The 23,640-nt window shown below is 43.4% G+C and overlaps 1 protein-coding gene and 1 long non-coding RNA gene across 4 annotated transcripts in view; one reads left to right on the forward strand and one right to left on the reverse strand.

The window, feature by feature from the left end:
• TADA2A (transcriptional adaptor 2A) overlaps positions 1–4,715 on the reverse strand; it is a 45,913-nt gene extending 41,198 nt beyond the window's left edge. The window contains exons 1-2 of one of the 3 annotated variants that reach the window (XM_040244109.1): positions 4,644–4,715; positions 1,393–1,525 (exon numbers count right to left, since the gene is read on the reverse strand). In XM_040244109.1, coding sequence (XP_040100043.1) covers positions 1,393–1,417 — 25 coding nt within the window. In that variant the 5' untranslated portion in view covers positions 1,418–1,525; positions 4,644–4,715. Of the gene's footprint in view, positions 1–1,392; positions 1,549–4,566 lie in introns of all 3 variants that reach the window. The other 2 variants (XM_040244108.1, XM_040244110.1) reach the window with 2 other exon arrangements.
• Positions 4,716–4,847: 132 nt separating this feature from the next.
• The window catches only part of LOC120866405, a 38,434-nt gene continuing 19,641 nt past the window's right edge, over positions 4,848–23,640 (forward strand). Inside the window, exon 1 of the long non-coding RNA XR_005721651.1 lies at positions 4,848–5,361. This is a non-coding gene — a long non-coding RNA (uncharacterized LOC120866405). The remainder of the gene's footprint in view (positions 5,362–23,640) is intronic.

Genomic DNA, 23,640 nt, shown 5'->3' on the forward strand with positions numbered 1-23,640 from the left:
TCACTAATGAGGAACAGAGCAAGACCAGACAAACCCAAAATGAGACACCTCTATTTTTAAAAAGGGAGGAAAAGGCCTGATTCCCCAAAAGTGTCAGTCACTAAAGACAAAGGCTGTGAAAATGTTTCAGTTTAAAGGAGTTAAAACTTAACGCAAGACATGACCTCTGACTGTATCCTGTACGGGAAAGAAGGAAGAAAACACCAAAAAGGACATTACTGAGTCAGATGACAAAACTGGAATACAGATGGTGGGTTAGAGAAAAATATTTTATCAACATTATCTTACAAAAGTTGGTAACTCTACTGAGGTTAGAAAAGAATATCTCTAGTCTCAGGAAATAAACACTAAACTACTTGAGGGTAAAGGCCATGACGAATGTCCCTTAGCCTCAAATGATTCTGGGGAAAAAAATGGGAGTATGTCTACTTATATATACATACTTACGTAAGCAAATGTGTGTATTTATAGAGATAATATATGCAAATAAGGTAAAAGGTTTACACAAGGTGTATGGGGATTCTTTGTACTATCCTTCCAACTTTCTTATGAGTTTGAAATTATTTCCAAATGAGATTTTTAAAGTTTAGTTTATAAATTATTTTTAAATTTTAAAAATTATTTTTAAAAGGTAGACTGGTTTCAAGTTTACACTCCCAGCATGGGGATAATTCATTTAGGTTTTCTTTGTATATAAAATAAGATTTAAACTAGATGTGCTTGAAAACTCCATTCTGTCCTAAATTTATATAGGGAGTGTGATGAGTGAGCAAATTAGATTTCCCCTTAAGAAATCGCTGAACAGTCTACACTCCAAATGTGCCTTTCCAATTCGTCTCATTGGGACGCTACTAACATCTAACAGTGGATTTCTATTTCTGCCAAATATCTTATCTTCAGAATCAGAGAAAAAGTACTAATTTTTTCCTCCACAGTTATGGCTGCCTGAATTTATTTCACACATACTCCATACTTCTCTGCACTGTTATTACACTGTAGCTTACTCTGAGAATACAAATTCTGCTAAAAACAGAGGGCAGGAGCATTTCCTTTATTCCACCACTGACATTATTTCTTACCAAGGCACCTGAAATATGTTACTGATTCTAAAGCTAAATTCCAACTGCTTTTTTCAGCTGAACTATGGGTTAATCATACTATGCATCATCCATTTGAGCTTAGTTTTCTTATAAGACCTAGGGTGATACGTTTGTGTCAAGTGTTCAGTGGGCAATCAGTAGTTGATTGATTTTATTTTGATTTGATATTCTTATTCTTTTAGGATCAGATTCACATGGTTTTAACTTCAAAGTACTTATTTTTCTTCTTTGATCAACTTCCACTTTAGTTTACTATGAATATTAACCTGGGACTTGTTCCCACAGTACTTACTGCTAAAGGAACCTAATCGGTCCATTCCCCAGTTGGCAAAGACTCTGTTGCTTTGATCTTCTTTAATCTGAGTTGCTTCAAGGAGATTTCAGAACCTGCCAACAGATAACACACCAAAGCTGATGACTGCTCCCTGTGAACAAACAGAAGTGGCACCTGGATAAGGAAATAATTCAAAGGGACAAGATAAAGAGAAAATAATGTAATGTACTCAATGTACCACATCCTAGTTTTGTTAAGGCTAAGCAAATTATTTTATCTCTATAAGCTCGTTTCCTCCTCTGTAAAATGGATATGCTACAATCATACCTACTTCCTAGAGCTGTTAAGGGTTAAACATCAAAAGCCACATAAATAATATACCATAGTGCCTGGCCCATACTAAGTCCTCTATAAAAGCTACTGCTGCTGCTAAGTCGCTTCAGTCGGGTCCGACTCTGTGTGACCCCATAGATGGCAGCCTACCAGGCTCCCCCATCCCTGGGATTCTCCAGGCAAGAACACTGGAGTGGGTTGCCATTTCCTTCTTCAATGCATGAAAGTGAAAAGTGAAAGTGAAGCCACTCAGTTGCCCGACTCTTAGCGACCCCATGGACTGCAGCCTACCAGGCTCCTCCGTCCATGGGATTTTCCAGGCAAGAGTACTGGAGTGGGTTGCCATTGCCTTCTCTGCTATAAAGGCTACACAGTTCTAATAAACAACTGATTTTCTCTGCCTGGCATCACTTCTCTCCTTAGCCTTCCATCCTTTGGAAAACTAACTCTCCCACATCTCCTAATGCTTTGGTGGGATTGTGAATCACAATACTCTATCTTCCACCTCTACAGCAGCTAAAGCAATCCAATCTGGTCTTACAGAAACCTGAATATTGAGTAAGATACACAAGGACAGAGGGTAGTTGGAGCTCAGTCATTCACTAGCCAAAGAATCTGGTCCATGAGATCTGGCCCTTCGAAGTTCCCATCCCCAAGGGTGGCCCAACTGTTTAAGCTTTTTTTTCCTCCTCATTTCTCTATCTTTCCAATAATACTTTAATCTGAATGAACTTCTATTACTAGAAAACTTAGGAATCCTATCACAACATACATTTTGTTCACTAATTTATTATTTGAACGAATTTTTTTTTCCTGTATTTATTTATTTGATTGTGTTAGGTCTTAGTTGAGGCCTGCAGGATCTAGGTCCCTGACTAGGGATCAAACCTGGGCTCCCTGTATTGGGAGTGCAGAGTCTTAGCCATTGGACCCCTAGGGAAGTAGGTATGTACAATATACCAAGTCATCTTTTTGAAGACATAAATGAACTCCTATTTCACACTAGGCAAAAAAAAAAAAAATCCCCCCTTTCTAATCTCCCATAGCCTTTTCTCTCTCTGTCTTTTCTTCGGCATTGTTTACATTCTCCTTCGTGAGAATTACTTCTGAATGCGTATTTTTCCCACTTCTAAACTAAAGAAAGCAGGGACCACATCAAATACAAATTTGTATGTCTTAAAGTACTTGGTACATAGTGCCAAGCAGAAAGAATTCAATAAACACAAATGTAATGGACAAATGAGGGCTTCCCAGGTGGCTCAATGGTTAAGAATCTGCCTCCTAATGACAGAGATATAGGTTCAAGTCTGCCAATGACTTAGTAACTAAACAAGAACAATAGACAAATAAATATTAGTTCTACAAAAAGGTTACCTTTAGTTCTCTGACAGTGACTTTTTTCACCTGACAGTTTTAGCTTGGAATAAGTCATCAGGTGTTGGCACCCCACTCCAGTACTCTTGCCTGGAGGATCCCATGGATGGAGGAGCCTGGAGGGCTGCAGTCCATGGGGTCGCTGAGGGTCGGACACAGCTGAGCGACTTCACTTTCACTTTCATGCATTGTAGAAGGAAATGGCAACCCACTCCAGTGTTCTCACCTGGAGAATCCTAGGGACGGGGGAGCCTGGTGGGCTGCCGTCTATGGGGTCGCACAGAGTCGAACACGACTGAAGTGACTTAGCAGTAGCAGCAAGTGTATACAACGCTCAGATAACACTGTCAATGAACTTGTCTTTTTCAGGATGAGTCGGAGTGGTTCTCCCTCTGCTCTAGACCCGAAAAATGAGTTTGAAGAAACACGAGTTCAGTAAGAGGGATTATGCACTCAGTAACAAAATATTGTGTTAGTTGCTCAGTCATGTCCGACTCTGCGACCCCATGGCCTATAACCTACTGGGTTCCTCTGTCCATAGGATTTTCCAGGCAGGAATACTGGAGTGGGTCGCCATTCCCTTCTCCACGGGACCTTCCCCACCCAGGGACTGAACTCAGGTCTCCTGCATTGCAGGTAGATTCTTTACCATCTGGGCCACAAATAGCGAACATTTATTGAAGTTTTCTCATAAGCTAGACACTGTGGCACCACTGTATGCGGATTATCTGTGAATCCTTACAATCTTCTGAGGCATGGAGCTTTTTCAAGGAGGGAAAGAAGCCCTGAAAGATTATTTGCACAATGTTTTACAGTTAGTGAACAGCAGCGTCCCTTCAGCAGAGATTAATAGTCAACTAAACGATGTACGTAGCCTCATAAATGCTCCATGTTCTAAGCACAACTTCTTTCTCCACTCCGTTCTTCTCACTGGAGACATTTCTGACGCTAACATTCACGAAAGGGTGGCTGCTACCTCCAAGTTAACATTTGCCAAAGTCCAAGAAGTTACTGGGAGGAGGAGAAAAGGGGCGTGAAGAGCCTTTCCTCTTCGGTGTGGTGCACAGGACAGGGGCAGGCTTGGAAGAGATTCGCAGACAAGATTCGAGGCCTCGCTTGGTCCCTCATTAATTATGTGATCTTGGGCGTCATTTTACTGGAGACTCAGACAACCTCAGCTCTATAGATACGAAATATCTACTTGGAAGGCCTATCTGAAAACAAGGGGTCGCGTCAGCCCTTTGTTAACGACGGGATTTCGCGCTCCACCACGGCAGCGACAGGAAGGCCGAGGCGGGGACCCAGCGGGCCGTTCAGGGGGCGAGGCGCGGGCCCAGGGCTCAGTCCCCGCCCGCCTCGCCCTCCCCCACCGTGCGGCGAGGCCCGCGCCTCACGCCCGCCCGCCTGCCCCTCTCGCCCCTGACGCCGCCGGGGCCCGCAGCCCGCCCGCAACCTGGCCGCCCCTCGCGGTCCCCCGCCTCCCACCTCGTCCCGCGAGTGGGGCTCACGGCCCGCAGACAACCGGCCCGCCGACAACCGGCCCGCCGCGCCTCGTGCCTCACCTCAGCGAGCTCCCCCTCCTCCGCGCCGGGGAAACGCCAGCCGCGCGCGCGCGCGCCCGAGCTTGCGTGCGCGCTCCCTGCGGGCGGCGCAGGCGCGAGCGGGCCGCGCGCGCGCCTCCTCCGCCCAGTCCCCGCCCCGGCCGTCGAAGCCCCGTCGCGGGTGGCGCGCCTGCCGCCGCCCCTGGCTCGGCCCCCGTCCGGGGTTCTCGCCGCGCGGCCGCCGCCCGCCTCTTGCAGAGAGGCCTGAGAGGCTGGGACTCTGAGCCGCCTGCCCGAGTTTTGAGTGGGACCAGCAATTACGTTTTTCCTGAGGGCGTGTTGCTGGTCGCCGTAGGCTGGCTGGTGCCTGGTGCCGCCGTTTTATCCGCTCCAGAGTGCGCTGAGCCGGAGCGGGCCAGTACTGCCCCGCTTTTGTGTTTTCTGACATTCCCACTCCCACCCTTGTTACCGCCTCGAAGGAGATCGAGGCTAAGCGCCTGGGCCCAAGGACGGCGAGCGGGAGTGGCCTCTCGAAGCCGGGTCTTGCAGTGCCGCTCGTGGATTAATCAGACTGCCTGAATGGTTTAAGGGGGGGGTACGTTTGATTCAGATGCTCCTGGAACGTCGAAACTATCATCTTTGGAAAGAACCATCCCCTCTTTGGGCTTCAGGGGCCCAGATTGAGGCGCAATGATGAGAGGATGTGGTGGTCCACTCTGATGTCAATCTTGAGGGCTAGGTATGTCCCGACATCTCTTGTTACTACTACTAATTATTGTAATAGCTGCCATTTGTTGGGTATTTACTGCATGCCAGGTATTGTACAAAGGAGGCTGCAAACATGGTCTCATTTAATATTCAGAAACAACCTTGTGGGGTAGACACTCATTGTTACCATCCCCATTTTCCAGGTGAAAACCTTTAGACGCTGCCTTGTGAATAATTTGGGATTACATGCTAGATTACGTATGAAAGGGGGTTCACACAGTTGCTGAACTTAACCATTATGCTACTACATCTGTTTAAGTCTTTCATTCATAAATTTACCCAACCTCTTATAGAATTCATTTACACTTTTCTGCCAGCGTGGCCTCTTTATTCTTTTTTTTTTAGTATCTGAGTCATACAAGTTCGTTCTAAAAAAAAAAAGAATATTTGCATGAGCAAAAATAATGTGAAAACCAGCTCCCCCCATGTAATTTAACATTTTGCTATACACTCTTTTAGATATTTTTTATGCTTCATGTCAATAAATATAGAATAGTTTTATATGTTGTATCCTGAAAATCTGTTTATTCATTCATTAATCAAATATTTAATGAGAAGACACTGTTGTACATGCTGGGAATTCAGCAGTGAATAAAAGTTTCTGCCTCATATAATAATGGGGGAGATTGACAATAAGCAATACATAAACTATATTACTATGTAATAGCTAATGCCCGAAAATGTGGCAGGTTTTTTAAAAAATCAAGACAAAGGGATAAGAGTGATGGGGTGAGGCTATATTAGATGAGGCAGACAAGGAAGGCCTCTACATCATAAGCTGAAATCTAATCATTAATGAGGGAGGTAGCTGTGTGGATTTCTAGAGAGAAACTGTTCTAGGAGAAAAGAAATGGCAATTAAAATAGCCCTGATGGCTTGGCACCTTGGAGAAGAAACTAGAAATTAGAGAAAGAAGTTGGGAAATAGGCAGAAGCCAGATCATGTATCTGGTAAGCCACATTGGACTTTGGATTTTATTAGAATGTGACAGAATATCACCGAAGTGTTGAGAACAAAGGAATCATCAGATTTGTTTTAACTGGAGCCTTGAATTAGTGAAAGTGAAAGTTGCTCAGTCCTGTCTGACTCTTTGCAACCCCATGGACTGTGCAGTCCACGGGATTCTCTAGGCCAAGAATACTGCAGTGGGTAGCCTTTCCCTTCTCCAGGGGGTCTTCCCAACCATGGGATTGAATCCAGGTCTCCTGCATTGCAGGCGGATTGTTTATCAGATTTGTTTTAAAAAGAATCACTGGCAGTTGTGTGGAGAATAGATAATAGAAGCATTAAAATTGCCCTTTCAATCATCCATTTTTAACAGTGTACTGGTGTTTCACCTACACCTTTACAACCGCTCTCACCTCCACAAACGGAAACTGGCGTCAAACCTTTAGGACTTATCTTCATGTTTTTTTCTCCTAAACTGAAAGTTTTTGATACTGGCTAGGGCGTACATCCAGATCTGGACGTCATCAATGTCAACAAACTAATATGACTCATCAGTGTTGTACTGTTGAAAAACAGTCCTACATGATGCAGGGATCTATTCATTAGCAACATAGCATTCAAGCACCTGGAAATTACCCTTCCTCTTCAATTGATGTTAGGCCTTCATTAGAATTCTAAGCCCCACTTTAGTCATTGTGCTTAAGAAAGATGTGGAGAAATTAAAAATGCATAGTGAGGGGAAGGATAACAGTGATGAAAGCAGTGTTTTTCTCAGTTTCTGCCTTCAGCATTGCAGTGGTATAAGTTATAACATGAGGAACACAAATTTGGAGGAGAAATGAAAGATTCTGTTTCAGATCTGCTTTGCAGCCTGCATATGGAAATGACATAAAAGTTTGAAGCTAAGAGGAGAGACCAGGGCTAAAACGGTTTTAACTGTATTAGAACTGTTTCTTTGGATGTAGGTTTTCTTTGTAACCTCAGTACCCAGAAGAACCTCCTGGACAAATATTTGCAAAATGAGCGGGTAAAAGCAAAGGCATGCATGAAGTCCTCAGGTAAAAGAAAGATTGTGTAAGGTAAAAAGAGGTGATGTCCAGTTTATGCTTTCACCAGAGGGCCACATACCTGAACATGACTTCTGAGTAGGGTGATAAGTCCCAATTTGCTCAGAACAGTCCTGGTTTATACCTATTATCCCCATATAATTAGTGAGGTTGCATTTCACTCTTAGAAGTGTCTGTACACTCTTAGAAGTGTACAGTAAATTATATGGTCACTCTTTGAAGAAGGCCCTTCAGGGTCCAATGTCTTTCTCTTTCTTTGTCATTATTGCCCCCATCTTACTCTTCATTCTCCCACCAGGTAGAAGTACCTCCTTTTGCCCCTAGGCACTACTTCCAAGTTTCCTTTGCTAAGGTACCTTCACTTCAACTTAGACTTCATTTCGTCAGGTACATCTCTTCTGATCTCCCCAAGTCTGGATCTAGTACCCCTCTTACATGCTTCCAGTGCACCCTGTGTTTAACCTGTGCTAGGACCTTGCTGCTCCCTCACTAAGCGTTGTCTGTCAAGGAACCTGAAAAAAACAACTCTTGTCCTCTTGAAGACAGAAAGTTACATTAATAATATTAACACCTGTCCCTGTTGAACTAATATTTTTAAAGAGTGACCTTCAGGACAGACTAATAGCACCTTCTCCAAGCCCTTCCATTCTTGACTAACTGAGGAGGTTGACTTTTGAACTCAAATCCCAACAAGGAAAATTCTTTCCTCCCATCAGGCTCTGTAATGTGGCTACCATCGATTGAGTCCAAAATCTGCCCAAAACTCCTCTCCCACTGCTTAATCGCAGTGGTTAGAATCCGAAGTGCAGTTTCTGAGCCTTCCTCCCTATGAAAATGATAGTCATTTCTAGTTACTATGTCCTGAGCACTGAAAGACTAGAAACTTGATCCCCTCTTTTATTTATTTTTCCTGTATCTAAGGTGGCTGTTTGTAGTGTGGTATACAAACAGATAAAAACAGAACATCTAAAAATCTAGCCATGCTTTCCCCATTTCAACTTTCTTCCCTTTAAACTCAGATAATGCCAGTCAATGTGAATTAGCCAGAGATTTAGTTCCGGGAACAGAGCTCTGTGCCAAATACAAGGTCTCTTAAAGGCAAGGGGTTTCCTGTGATGCAGTCAGTAGACAGGGCTCCACTCCACCAAAGGCCTGAGCCCAGGGATTGCAGCTCCTTAGGGCTCAGCTCTTGAGTTCACACACTAGGAGCCTAGAGTGCTGCAGTCCATGGGGTCACAAAGAGTTGGACACGACTTAACAACTGAACAACAACAACAAAAAACTGACTCCACCACGGCCCAGCTCAGGGCTGGTCCAGCTTCTTCGGCCTCTGTTGCTGCCTCTTCCATTCAGGAGCGTTTCGATCCTCTTGTTTTCATTTGCTCCATCCCTCCATATCTTTCTCCTTTTGTGGCCACCCTAGTCAAAGGAGTTAGGGAATAAGAGTATTCCTTCTAGGAGGTTCCTAGATTGCTTTTTCTTTTTTAAAATTAATTAGTTTTTAAATTATTTATTTATTTTTGGCCACGCTGGGTCTTGGTTACTTTGGGTGGATTTTCTGTAGTTGCCTCGAGAAGAAGGCTTCCCACCTCTGTGGTTGCCGAGCACACGCTCTAGGGCTCAAGGGCGTCAATAGTTGCGGCACACGGGCTCAGTTGTTTCGTGGCATGTGGGATCTTGCAGGACCAGGGATTGAACCTGTGTCCCTTGCCTTGACAGGCAGATTCTTAACCATTGGACCACCGGGAAGTCCCTTATTTTAAAAAATTTTACTTTTATTGAAGTATGGTTGAATTACAGTGTTGTGTTAATTACTGCTGTACAGCAAGGTGACTCCGTTACACATATATATACATACATACATTCTTTTTCATATTCTTTTCTATTACATTTTATCAGAGTATTGAATATAGTTCTCTCTGCTATACAGAAGGACCTTGTTAATTTATCCATCCTATATATACTAATTTGCATCTGCTAATCCCAAACTCCCACTCTTATTCTTTTCCTCCCTACCCCCACTTCACCACCGCCAGTGTATTCCTTGTGTCCCTGATTTAGATTCATTTGCTAGACTGCTCTTCTTACTTGATCACCCTCAACCATGACCATTCTGCCAAGGAAGGATTGAAGTACTTTTGCTAATCTACTTAAAGAAATGTAAGGTCTGCATACAGTTGTTTCTCTACACAGCGGTGTATCTGGGGTGCTTCTGCATAAGTAAGGACACCCTAAAGTTTCCAGGCGGTGCTAGTGGTAAAGAACCCACCTCCCAATGCAGGAGACATAAGAGACATTGTTTTGATCCCTGGGTTGAGAAGATCCCCTGGAGAAGAATGTGGCAAACCCACTCCAGTATTCTTGCCTGGAGAATCCCATGGACAGAGGAGCCTGGTGGGCTACAGTCCATAGGGTCACACAGAGTCGGACACAACTGAAGTGGCTTAGCACTCATGCAGAGATCTCAAAGGTGAAGAAGAAGCGGACAAGTTCTGCTAAAGGACCCCACTACAACCTATTCTTCAGATAAGGATAAATGAGGCACAGAGAGGTGAAACCTCTTACCCTAAGTCCTTCAGTTCCTAGGTAGTACAGCCAGAATTAAAATCAGATCTGTCCAAATGTAACTAATAAACTCCCTCTGGCTATTCAAGCTAAAAAGTTGGCAAGTTTTAGGATTTTCATAATCCCAGGGCCATTAAGCCTGATTTTCATGAATCTAGCTCTTTGCTACCCATCTCTTCTGCCTCTTCCTCACCTCACTGACATTTTAGTTTTTGGCCTCACTGTGTAGCTTGTGGGATCTTAGTTCTCCTGTCAGGGATGGAACCCGGGCCCTGGCAGTGAGAGCGCCGAGTCCTAACCATTGGACTGGCAGGCAGTTCCCTCCCTGTCTTCTTTTTGATCTCTGCAACGCATAGGATGTCTGTCTCTTGGAACAGCAGGTCTGGGGTAGGATCTAAAAAGCTAGGTGAACCAGAAATGTCTTATTGCTGAATGACTCCTGTTTACCTGGAAAATTTTAAAGGCCTACTAGGCAGCCTAGCTGCATGCCTTTCAGCCTGATGGACAAGGCCTCCACCTTTTGGCTTTCCAGACTCCTAAAGTGTTCTGTGTAATTTGATGACAGGCAACCAACTCTTGCAACCAACAAGTAAATGTTTGAAACATGAATTGTTAGAAACCAATTAATATAATTGAAAAGGTATGAAAAAAAAAAAAAAGAAAAGGTATGTAGTTTGAAAGAAGGCTTCAGGAAAGAAGCCTTTCCGGAATTTGAATCCTGTTCCACCCTTGACAACCTTCAAGCATTTAGGCAAATTATTACCTTTTTGTGCATCTTTTCTCCTCATACATAAAATGAAAATAATACCTAATTTATAAGACTCTTATGAGGATATGATGGTGTATGTATAGTACCTAGTTCATGGTGGGGGTCAAATAAATTATAATTGTGGTTTTAATTTTAATTCCAAAAGTGCTCCATAGTATGACCTTGGGACTTGCTTAGAAGTTATTTTAGGCTATGTTGGCTAGTCGTCAGCTTTAGAATATTTTTGTTATTTGAATCAAGAACTATCTTCTGGAAACCTGTGGGTTTCTTAAACACTGAGCAGTTAAACAGAATTTTCTTTTGCTGCATGCTTCTTTTTCTTAAAAAAAAAATTTGGTAATGAGTTTGACTGGAGTGGGTAGCCTTTCCTTTCTCCAGGGGATCTTCCCAACCTAGGGATCGAACCCAGGTCTCCCACATTGCGGGCAGAGTCTTTACCAGCTGAGCCACAAGGGAAGCCCAAGAATACTAGAGTGCGTAGCCTATCCTTTCTTCAGCAGATCTTCCCAACCCAGGAATCAAACCAGGGTCTCCTGCATTACAGACAGATTCTTTACCAATTGAGCTATCAGGGGAGCCCTGTTTTTAAGTTATTATTCATTTATTTTGGCTGCATTGAGTCTTCGTTGTTGAATAGGCTTTCTCTAGTTGTGGAGAGCAGGGCTTCTCTCTAGTTGCAGTGTGCGGTCTTCTCATTGTGGTGGCTTCTCTGGTTGCAAAGCATGGGCTTTAGAGCTCGCGGGCTTCAGTGGTTGTGTGGCCTAGGCTGAGTAGCTGTGGCTCTCAGGCTCTAGAGTGAAGGCTCCGTAGTCGCTGTGCATGGGCTCAGTTGCCCCGAGGCATGTGGAACCTTCCTGGACCAAGGATCGAACCCATGTCCCCTGCGTTGGCAGGTGGATTCTTAACCACTGGACCACCAAGGAAGTCTCGCTGCCTTCTTCTTTAGCATCTTCCTCACTATACAAAACTAAAGAAGGTATACGTTATCTTGTAGGTCATAGGGCAAATGTATAGTTGCAATCAAGGATAGATAATCAGGCTTACCTCAAATGCAGGACACACTCATGAGCTCTGTCTCATTTAATTGATGTAAATAGTGTATAGACTCATGCATTACAAGCAATTAACTATAAAAATGTTCTATAGAGTACTACTGTAATCGAATAAAACTCACAAGGTTAATCTGATGCATATTTAATGATATATATAATTGTTATTGTGCTGCATGATAATTAAACCTTAAATGTTAAGCTTTTACATAAATGGTCTAACCGGTTGTTTTTATGCAGCCAAACACGTTTTTTAGTGTTTGCTCACTTTATTAATTTTGTGGAATCTATAATCATGCCAAGGACAGCAGTTTTCCCTGAAGCACTTTACTATTAAGTCATGCACTCAAACACACACAAACATACTCTTCAAAATGACACAGCAGTATTGTCTCCTGACCTAACACTAAAAATAGCTACTTTGCAAGGTTCTTCGTGGCCTTCTCAGGTGGCACTAGTGGTAAAGAACCCGCCTGCCAAGGCAGGAGACCCAAGAGATGCGAGTTCAATCTCGGGATCAGGAAGATCCCCTGGAGTAGGAAACAGGATTCTTGCCTGGAAAATTCCATGAACAGAGGAGCCTGATGGGCTACAGTCTATGGGGTCATGAAGAGTCAGACACGACTTAGCACATGCACAGTGCAAGGCTCTTTGTATATACTTTCTCATTTCAGTCCTTAAAAATCTCTTAAGGGAGGTGTTGTTACTCCCATTTTTACTGGTGCCAAAATTGATGCTCAGAGAATGGAAGCAGGCAGCGTAGTAGAGGTTCAGACTTCTGTTACCAGCCTCTAGACTTTATACAACCTGAGAAGGTAATGCATCCCAGCAGAGATATGTCAAGTTTTTTTTTTTTTCAATTTAGGAAATAGAATGGCTCTTTAGAAATATGGAATATGTACACACATCCAAAGGGAGAAGAAGTCAGTCTTCAAGAGGGAGGGATTAGTTAGTAATGGAAGAACTGGAACCTGTTGAAGCTGATTTTCTTCTGCCCATTTAAGGAAGAGAGTCTTAGCCAACAAATTTTAAGCATTATATATATATATATATATATATATATATATACATATGCATATACGGGCCTCCCAGGTGGCGCTAGTGGTAAAGAACCCACCTGCCAATGCACGAGACTTAAGAGATGCAGGTTCGATCCCTGGGTGGGAAAGATCTCCTGGAGGAGGGCATGGCAACCCACTCCAGTATTCTTGCCTGGAGAATCCCATGAACAGAAGAGCCTGGTAGACTACAGTCCTTGGAGTTGCAGAAGAGTGACTGAGTGACTAAGGACACGCACACACACACACACACACAATAAAACAAGGCTCTGCCCTCGAAAAGAAGCTCAGTGTCCAGTGGAGAGATGGGCAGCAGATAGTTACAATACAAGGTAATATGTGCTGTAACAGTGATGTGCTAACACTGAGGGTTCCGAGAAGAGATCGGCCAATTCTAGGGAGAATTAAGGGGTAGGTCTCTGGGAAGTGATGAGTTAAGTCTTAGAGAAGAATGGGAAGGAAATTCCAAACCGATCAAATTATCCAAAGAAGCATGAGATAGCACAATCAGTTTGGTCTGTGTGACTGGAGTACAGAGAGCAAGAAAGGAGAGCCATTGACCATGAAACCGCAAGGTACTCAGGGGTCAGACCAGAGCAGGCTTCGGATGTTACTCCAGAGGCTGTGGCGAGCCAGTAGGGTATTTTGAGTTGGGGAGTGGTAATAACTAATCTGGTTTTAGATCTACCTCTCTGGCAGTGATGTGGACTAAAAGGTGGCAAAAGGAAAGACCAGGAATTTCAGAAGTCCAAGTAAGAGATGATGAGGGCTTGAACTAACATGGTTGGAATGGGGATGAGGAAAAGTAAATGGATTTAAGGTGTTTAAGAAGTAATTGACAATGTATGGCAAAACCAATACAGAATTGTAAAGTAAAATAAAAAATAAAAATTAAAAAAAAAGAAAAATAAATAAATAAAAGAAGTAATTGAGGGGAATTCCATGGTGCTTTTGTGGCTAGGTCTTTGTGCTCTCAGCTACCATGGGCCCAAGTTTGATTCCTGGTTGGGAAACTAAAATCCTACAGGTCGAGTGTTGTGTCTAAAATAGTAATAGTTAATAACAATAGTGTGGGGTGGGGAGGAGTAAGTTGGTAGGATTAAAGATGATTCTCAAATGTATAACTCGGGTAACTGGGTGGATAGGCACTGCTCACCAAGAGAGGGACCACGGGGCAAACAGACACAAAGAGGGAAAGGGCAGGTTTGTTCTGTAAACTTTGAGTTTGAGGTGTTTGCAGGCTGTACAGGTGATGTTCAGTAGGCAGATTCAAAAGCTAAAAGAGAGGACTTCCCTGGTGGTCCAGAGGTTAAGTATCCTCCCAGTACAGGGAACATGGGTTCAATCCCTGGTCCGGAAAGAACCCTCAAGCCTCAGAGCAACTATGCCTTTGTGCCACAACTACTGTGCCAGTGCTCCAGATTCCACAGGCTGCAACTACCGAAGGCCTTGTGCCTAGAGCCGGTGCTTCGCAACGGGAGAAGCCACTGCAATGAGAAGTCTGAGACTGCCGCTAACAAGCAGTCCCTGCTCTCTGCAGCTTGAGAAAACCCACGCCCAGGAACGAAGACCCAGTGCAACTGAAAATAAAAAATAAAAAGCTAAAGGAGAGATCTGGGTCAGAGACACAGATTAGGAAATCAGCACAAATCTGGGAATTTTGAAGTCATGGGAGAGGATGAGATTGTCTGAGCTCATTGAGTAGAAAAAGAAAAGAAAGGCAAAGAGTAGCAACTTGAAAGACAACGACAGGAAAGGCACAGAGGAAGAGCCCTTAGTCTAGAAAAGGAGAAGTAAATTGAAGAGAGAGAAGTGATAGTAAAGATGAGGAGTGGGAGGCAGTCAGCAGAGCATTAAGACCCTCTAGGCTCTAGGGGCTTCCCTGGTGGTCCAGTGTTTAAGAATCCATCTTGCAATGAAGGGGACATGGATTTGATCCCTGGTCAGGGAACTTAGACCCCACATGCCTCAGGGCATCTAAGCCCAAGCCACAACTATAGACTCCATGCCCTGCAATGAAATATCCCCCGTGACACAACTAAGACCCAATCTAGTCAAATTAATTAGTTAATAATTTTAAAAAGACCATTTAGGCTCTAAATAACTGAAAATATAGTGCTTCCCATGTAATTTAAAATAAAAATATCGAGAGTTCCCTGGTGGCCCAGTGGTTAGGATGCAGTGCTTTCACTGCCATGAACCAGAGTTCAATCCCTGGTCAGGAAACAGATCCTGCAAGCCACGTGACATGGCCTAAATAAATAAATCTGTAAAAAATAGATTTATAAGCTTTAGGGACTTCCCTGGTGGTCCAGTGGCTAAGACTCCATGCTCCCAATGCAGGGGCCCACGTTTGATCCCTGATCAGGGAACTAGATCCCACGGGACACAGATAAAAATCCCGAATGCCACAACTAAGACCAGCCACAGCTAATAAGTAAATAAAAAAATATTTAAAATATTATAAGCTATAAAAGAGATGTAAGAGAAGTCCAGCAAAGTTCTGATTTTTCTATGGTGACCTCTTTGATTGTATCCTCACTGTCTTTATTTCAGTGCCCTTGATCTGCTAGTGCCCTAAGTACATGCTTATACACCTACTCAGTAATCTAACAGTATAGCACTGAGAATACATCAAAGTGGATTAGTCAATGATGCCAAGTACCACAGAGAAGTCAAAGATAAATGTTAAAATGTGCCCACTGGAACAAAAAGAAACAGTACCAATTATTCCAGCATATGAATAGACTCCCATACTAGTAGAAGAGTAAAGTCCAGAAGTAAACCAAAATACATACAGAAATTAGTATATGCTAAAGATGGACTACTCAATAAATGGCATAGACAATTGGACAACCATTTGGGGTAAAAATAAATGTAGGTTTATCTCACAACAGGGTAAACTCCAAATGGATTAAATATTGAAATAAAAATTAAAAACTCTAAAAGAAAATATGAGAAAATTCCTTTGTAACCTTACTGTAGGGAAGGGAAATCTTTCTAACTATGACCCAGAATGTAGAAGGCATAAAAGGAGAGGTTAATAATTTAACCACACAACACTCAAAATTTCTGCAGAGTGACATAACACTTTAAAGCAATGTCAAAACATATATAGAAGATGGAAAAGAATGTTTGCAACTCATAAAGAATAGTCCCCCTAATATAAGGAAATAGATAAGAGATCAGCCACCCAAGACAAATGTCAATGAAGATATAAATCGAAAGGGCTTATGTGTTGTGATTAAGAGCATAGAGATTAAGGTCAATGAGTTATATTGGAATCACAGCTGTCTCCACTTACACGCTCTGTGACCTTGGGCAAGTCTCAGATCATCAGTTTTCTATAAAATGCAAGTAATAATTGTAGCTACTTCAGAGGTTTAAGTGAGATTAAGGCCAGGCTAGTGACTCACGGTGATAGAAGAAAGGACACAGGGGAGATCTGGGTTCTAAATTTCTAGTATCTGGGATCCTTGAAATAAAGAGATTCAGGGAAGAGAAACTATTCAATTTCCATATGTCTCTTCTTCCATTAAGGGCAGTTATTAATATTTACTAAGCCCCTCTAAGTGTTAAACACAGCTGTAGGCCTAAGGATAGAAGGTAAACACAAGCAAAACAGACCTGGCCGTGGTCCTCAGTATAGCTTGCTTCTGTGAGAGAGGTGTCAATCAAATGCCACAGAAATACATCATTACAAACAGATGCATACCATGAAGGAAATGGGGAACTTCCCTGGTGATTCAGTGGCTAAGACTGTGCTCCCAGGGCAGGGGGCACGTTCAGTCCCAGGTCAGGAAGCTAGATCCCACACGCTGCAATGAAAAGATCCTGCATGCCACAGCTATGGCCCGCACAGCCCCCCAAAAAGCAGGAGAGGGGGCAGATAGTAGGAGAACCGGGTGGAGTTTGGGAGATCAAGGAGGGCTCTATTTTTTTTTTATGACTGCATTGCAAAATTTGTGAATCCCCCTAATATAAGGAAATAGATAAGAGGTCACCCACCCAAGAGAAATATCAGTGAAGATATAAATTGACAGGGCTCTGTCAAGTAGTACCCCGACCTGAGCCACTGCAGTGAAAACGTCGAGTCCTAACCACTGGACCACTAGGGAAGTCCCAAGGGGGGCTCTATTAAGGAGATTCTATCAATCCATGAAATTAAAAGATGCTTGCTCCTTGGCAGAAAAGCTATGACAAACCCAGACAGCGTATTAAAAAGCAGAGACATCACCTTGCCGACAAAGGTCCATCTAGTCAAAGCTATGGTTTTCCAGTGGACATGTATGGATGTGAGAGTTGGACCATAAAGAAGGCTGAGCACCGAAGAACTGATGCTTTTGAACTGCAGTGTTGAAGAAGACTCTTGAGAGTCCCTTGGACTGCAAGGAGATCCAACCAGTCAATCCTGAAGGAAATCAACCCTGAATATTCATTGGAAGGACTGATGCTGAAGCTGAAGATCCAGTACTTTGGCCACCTGATGGGAAGAGCCAACTCATTGGAAAGATTGAGGGCAGAAGGAGAAGTGGGCAACAGAGGATGAGATGGTTGGATGGCATCACCAACTCAATGGACATGAGTTTGAGCAAACTCCAGGAGACAATGGAGGACAGGGAAGCCTGGCATGCTGCAGTCCATGGAGTCGCAGAGTCAGACACGAGTTAGCAGCTGAGCAATCAAACCAATATCTGAAATTTGAGTAGGTGTTGAATAGGCAAATAGTAAAGAAGGGGAAGGGGAGGTGAATGAGTGAAAACAGTGTTCCAGGCAGAGGGGACAGTGGGGACCCCAAGGGAAAGAAGAGGGCAGCGAGTCTACTGTGGCTGTAGCTGGAGTAAAGGAATGAGTGAGGAGAGATGAGACTGGACAAGGGGGCAGATTGGACAATGGACGGCCTTGACAGTCTTAAAATGTAATCTTTCTTATTGTGGCCTAGTTGATTAACATCGGCAGTCAACAGTATTAAGGATTTGGAGTTTCATCCTGAGAGCAGTGGCAAGTCCCTGGATGTTTTTTGGCCAAAGAGCAACAAGATCTAATTTGCACTGTGGATGGCTTACTCTGGCTGCAGGGTGGAGACCTGTGTTAGAGTTGAAGAGACACATGGGAGCAGCCTTGGGAAGGCTGTGGTCGTTCAGACCCTTGAGATGCTCCCTAGCCTACCTGTTCCCTAGTGTTACTTTAGCAGAAGACAAGCTTTAATTCTTACATAGTAAATCTGCATTGTATGTTACCTATTATTATTATCTTCAGTGAGAGATGTGCTCAGTCAGTCAGTCATACCTGACTCTTTGAGGCCCCATGGACTGTAGCCTGCCTGCCTCCTCTGCCCATGGAATTTTCCAGGGAAGAGTACTGGAGTGGGGTGCTATTTTCTACTCCAAGGAATCTTCTCAACCCAGGGATAGAACCTGCGTCTCTTGGGTCTCCTGCATCATCAGGCGGATTCTTTACCTCCAGAACCACCTGGGAAGCTCTCATGTTAGAGGTAAAAGGCTTAAAATTAATCCACTAGGAAGAACAAGCACGTTGGAGTCATTTCATAGGAAGTGTAGCCGTGAGAAACAGGTGGTTTTCTTTTAGATCGGAAGAAGAGAGCTAAAAGTGTAAACAGTGGTGATTTCACAACAGAGAGAAGACCAGAGAGAATTCTCTAATGTAATGTTGCTTTGGCACATAGGCTGTCTGTTCTGTCAAAGTTCACCTTCTCCATGCTTAGGCAAATAAAAACGTTAGGCAAAGGCACTTTATGGCTCACTCGGGAGCTCAGTGCTTTTTAGTGTGAAATAGGCCCAGGAGTTTAGATATTGCTACGGGTTGCATTTCTTTTCAATACCATGGAGTCGTTATAAATGCCTAGGAAAGCAATATCTGAATAAATCACTCTGGAATTGAACCTGTGTATTACTTAGCTGGTTTAATTTCAGAATAAGACAATGGCAGATACGAGTAGTTTTTTGAGAGCTGCTTTTTTCTCTGCCTGCTGTAAAGAACTGAATAGAGTTGAGGCAGGCTGACGACCCAGCTGTCTTATTTTGTCACGGATGTGCTGGCAAAGCAGAGTCCTTCAAGGTGGGAATTCTTGAAGTCCTTCCAAGGAATATGTTCAGTTTTGTGGGACTTCAAAACATAAGCATCAATAGCTTTTTAAACATTGTTTTAATTTAAAAAATTTATTTTATATTGGAGTATAGCTGGTTAACACTGTTGTGATGGTTTCAGGTGGACAGCAAAGGGACTCAGCCATACGTATACATATATCCATCTCTCCCAAACTCTCCTGCCATCCAGGCTGCCGCATAACACTGAGCATAGTTCCATGTGCTATACACGAGGTTCTTGTTGGTTATCCATTTTAAGTAAAGCAATGTGTACACTTCCATCCCAAACTTCCTAACTATCCCTTCCTCCTGTCCTTTCCCCTGGTAACTGTAAGTCTGTTCTCTAAGTCTGTGAGCCTGTTTCTGGTTTGTAAATAAGTTCATTTGTTTCATTTCTTTTTAGATTCTACATATAAGGGATGTCATGTGACATGATATTTCCCTTTCTCTGTCTGACTTAATTCACGCAGGATGACAATCTCTAGGTCCATCCACGTTGCTGCAAACCAGTAGCTTTTTAAATGCAGAAGTAAAAATGAAAACAGAATCTTGGAGCCAGTGGGACTCCCAGAGCTCCAGAGCCTGACAGGTGTTTGTTTATTAATATGTGTAACTCTGCATGGAGGATTGTTTTATATTAGAAATATACTTTGATTATACCATGTTTCACAGACAGAGGATTAGTATCCCGAAATACAGCCAGAAATACAGGACTTCTATGACTCAATTAAAAAAGCATCAGCACAACAGAAGAAAAAGGAGAGGCTATAAGCAAGCAAGAGAAAACCTGAGGGCAAGTAAATGTATAGAAAGATGCTCAACCTCACCGTTAAGCAGACAAATGCACATAGGAGCAATAATAAGAGACTACAGTCATCCATTGACAAAAATTTTTAAGTCTGAGATTTCCAAATTAGGGAGGAGGTGGAACTAACTCTCACATCCATACATGACTACTAGAAAAATCATAGCTTTGACTATATGGTTCTTTGTCAGCAAAGTGATGTCTCTGCTTTTTAACATGCTAAGTTTGTCATAGCTTTTCTTCCAAGAAGCAAGCGACTTTTAAGATTTCATGGCTGGAGTCACCCACCGCAGTGATTTTGGAGCCCAGGAAAATAAAATCTGTCACGGTTTCTGCTTTTTCCCCTCTGTTTGCATTGAAGTGATGGGACTGGATGCTATGATCTTAGTTTTTTGAATGTTCAGTTTTAAGCCAGATTTTTCACTCCCCTCTTTCACCCTCATCAAGAGGCTCTTTAGGTCTTCTTCACTTTCTGCCGTGAGAGTGGTATCATTTGCATATCTGAGGCTGTATAATCATTTATACACACTGCTTTTTTCAGAGGATGACATTAGCAACTTTAACCACTGGATGGCGTGAATTCATAAGAGTCTGGTGAAAGTGTGTGTGTGTTGTGTTAGTCGCTCAGTCATCTCGAACTCTGTGACCCCATGGACTGAAGCTCACCATAGAATTCTCCAGGCAAGAATACCAGCGTGGGTAGTACAGACCAAGGTACAGCAGGTAAAAGAGGGTCAGCCTGTGTAAAGTCTTCTGGAGACTGAAACTCATGTACTATAGACATGAAATCAAATTCCCTAGCGGTGCAGATTAAGAGACATTTTTAATATTGGATGACACAGAAAAAGGGAAAGGAAAAAGAAAAGTGTTGGAAGAAGGAGCAGGGAAAGAAAGATAAAGAGACAAAGGAGCATTGAGATAAAAGACTGTGAGTCTAGGAACTTTCCTGGTATTCTGGTGACTAAGACTCCATGCTCCCAGTACAGGGGACCCAGCTTCAATCCCTGGTCAGGGAATTAGATCCCACATGCTGAAACTAAGAGTTCACATGCCACAACTAAAAGATCCTGTGTGCTGTAACTAAGACCCAGCACAGCCAGATAAATGAGTGAAAATAAATATTTCTCAGAATATATATATATATTTTTTAAAAAGATTGTAAGTCTAGAGAGATGGATTCAAGTGTTGAACCAACAATTGCAGGTTGGGCCCTCATTGGTTTGCATCCACCTGGTGACCAATAGCAACTTTGATGTAAAAGTAAAGGTTACCTCGTTTTCTTCTATTAATAAAAAGTCAGTTATGCTACCCTCAGCTACCCATTTAGTGGTGTGGCATTGTCAACAATTTCTTTGAATGTGTACTGTGATCATGGTGCTTTGTTAATAGGCACCAGGTAATACAGAGACATACAAGTTAACACGAGGTTTCCCAGGTGGCTCAGTGGTAAAGAATCCTCCTGGCAATGCAGGACATGTGGGTTCAATCCCTGGGTTGAGAAGATTCCCCTGGAGAAGGAAATGGCTACCCACTCCAGTATTCTTTCCTGGGAAATCCCATGGGCAGAGAAGCCTGGCAGGATACAGTGCTTAGGGTTGCAGAAGAGTCAGACACGACTTAGTGACTAACAGCAACAAGTTAATACAAACACAACAGGCTTCAAACAGAAGAACTGGGAAGTATGTATCAAAGGGTAAAGAGCAGCCCAGCAGCATGATGGCTGGTGTGAACTTGGAAAGGAATCCTCTCTGAGAATGCAGGGGAAGGGCGGAGGTGGGAGAGGGGAGGAAGGGGAGGAGGAACCATAAAACCATCAGCCTGAACAGGTCAAAACGAAGAAGGGTTTCTGGCTTTGGCGGTTCAGTGGTTAACACTCAGTGCTTCCCCTGCCGTGGGCATGGTTCCATACCTGGTTGGGGACCCATCCACGTGGTATGGCCAAGAAAAAAGCAATATGTATTAATTGCAACTCTTCCTTAGAAAATGGCTAGTTTTGTAGAATTTTTTTTTTAAAGCAGATTATTTTGGGGCACCACGCTGTGCAGCATGTGGGATCTTAGTTCCCCAGCCAGGGGTTGAGCCCATGCCCCTTACAGTGGCATCTCAGAGTCTTAACCACCGAACCACCAGGGAAGTCCTGGAAAATAGCTAGTTTGGGACATGATGTAAGAAAAGTGCTTTAGATCAGAATCTACTGGACTGTGCTTAAGAAGTTTCCAAAATAAGAGGAAGGACTTGGGATGGGGGGGAAGTGTACAGGGCTAGAACCCCTCTGTGTCCCTCTCTGATTAGTAACCCCTTGGACTAGCCTAGGGGTGCAGAGAAGGAGGGGTGCTAGTGGCCTGCTCAGGCCTGTCAGAGGCCCAAAGATTCCTAGGTCACTGATTTTTGTAATCACAGGTATATCTTTATAAATGAAAAAATGGGAAAACCAAGGTATACAATTGTATATTTTAAGTGCTTATTTGAATAAAGTCATGCACACGTGCAGAAATACAGCTATTTACTTAACGTCCTTTAGCAGTGGCAGCAAAAGTTAAATTGGAGATGTCTGTGAATGTGTTTTCTCTACCCGAAGCAACTGCCATCATTAGGCCTATCAAAAAGTACGGAGGGATTTCCCAGGTGGTCGGTCTAGTGGCTGACTCTGCATTTCCAATGCAAGGGGCCCAGGTTTCATCCCCAGTCAGAGAACTAGACCCCACATGCCACAGCTAAAGAGGCCACATGCCTCAACTAAGACCCAGCATAGCCAAAAAGTAAAAACAAAAAAAAATTGGGATGACTCAGATTCTTAAAAAAGGTAGAATGACTTTAAGTCCTGTCTAGCTTATGACTTGAGAAAAACACAACTTAATACTTGTGCTAACTGAAAATATGGTAGTAATAGTCACTTCCAGAGGAGTAATTGGCTCCCCATAGAAATGGCATTTTATCAAGTTGAGTTTATAGCTAAGCCTGTCGTGGTGACAGGAGGAATTGTGCCCCACTGTGAAGCGATCTGCAGAATACAGGTCACATCCCAAGGTCCACCTGGGCATTCTCCCTTCCCTTCCTCTCTCTCCCCTATCTTTTGGTTTTCAAAGATTCCCAGTGGTTGGTAACTGATTAGGCAGTCAGAAAATCCTCAGAGGGACCTTTCTTTGTCTGGGGAAACAAGTCCCCAGAGCAGTGTAAACAATTTTTATTCCATCGGTGAATCTCTATAAAGAAAAATCACTCTACATGTTGCCTACATTATATTCTGGCAGAAGAGCTAATGAGTATAGACTTTGCTGCAAGTTTTATTGCCTGTTTCTGGATGAAAGCACTTTCTCTGGTGGATAAGCCTGGGAAGGTAGAGATGACTGTAGGCATCAGTCCTCAACTAAAAGCATGAAGTATGGAAAGCTTTTGATCATCCTTCCCAGTGGTCTTGGGAAGGAGCAGGCTTCTTCTCCCCCGCCGCACCCCTGCCACTATTTCCTCGTTAGACTGAGCCACAGATGGCAGGATAAACTGGAGGTGATGTTATGCACCAGTGGAGGGCAATGCTCCTCTATTCCAGGGCCAGCCCCTGTGCCCTATCCTCTCTGCCCAGCGTATTTTCAGAGAATGCTCTATGGAACTTTAGGGCACTCGCAGGATCTCTGGGCTTCCCCAGATGGCTCAGTGGTAAATAATCTGCCTGCAGTGCTGGAGACCCAGGGGAGTGCAGGTTCAACCCTGGGTCGGGAAGATCCCCTGGAGGAGAAAATATATTTCTTGCAGTATTCTTTTTTTATTTTTCACTCCAGAATTCGTGCCTGGAGAATCCCCATGGACAGAGGAGCCTGGCGGGCTACAATCCAAAGGGTCACAAAGAATCAGACATGACTGAACACACAAGCACACGATCTCTAG

This window comes from Oryx dammah, unplaced genomic scaffold, assembly GCF_014754425.2.
Source record: "Oryx dammah isolate SB20612 unplaced genomic scaffold, SCBI_Odam_1.1 HiC_scaffold_8, whole genome shotgun sequence".
NCBI lineage: Eukaryota > Metazoa > Chordata > Mammalia > Artiodactyla > Bovidae > Oryx > Oryx dammah.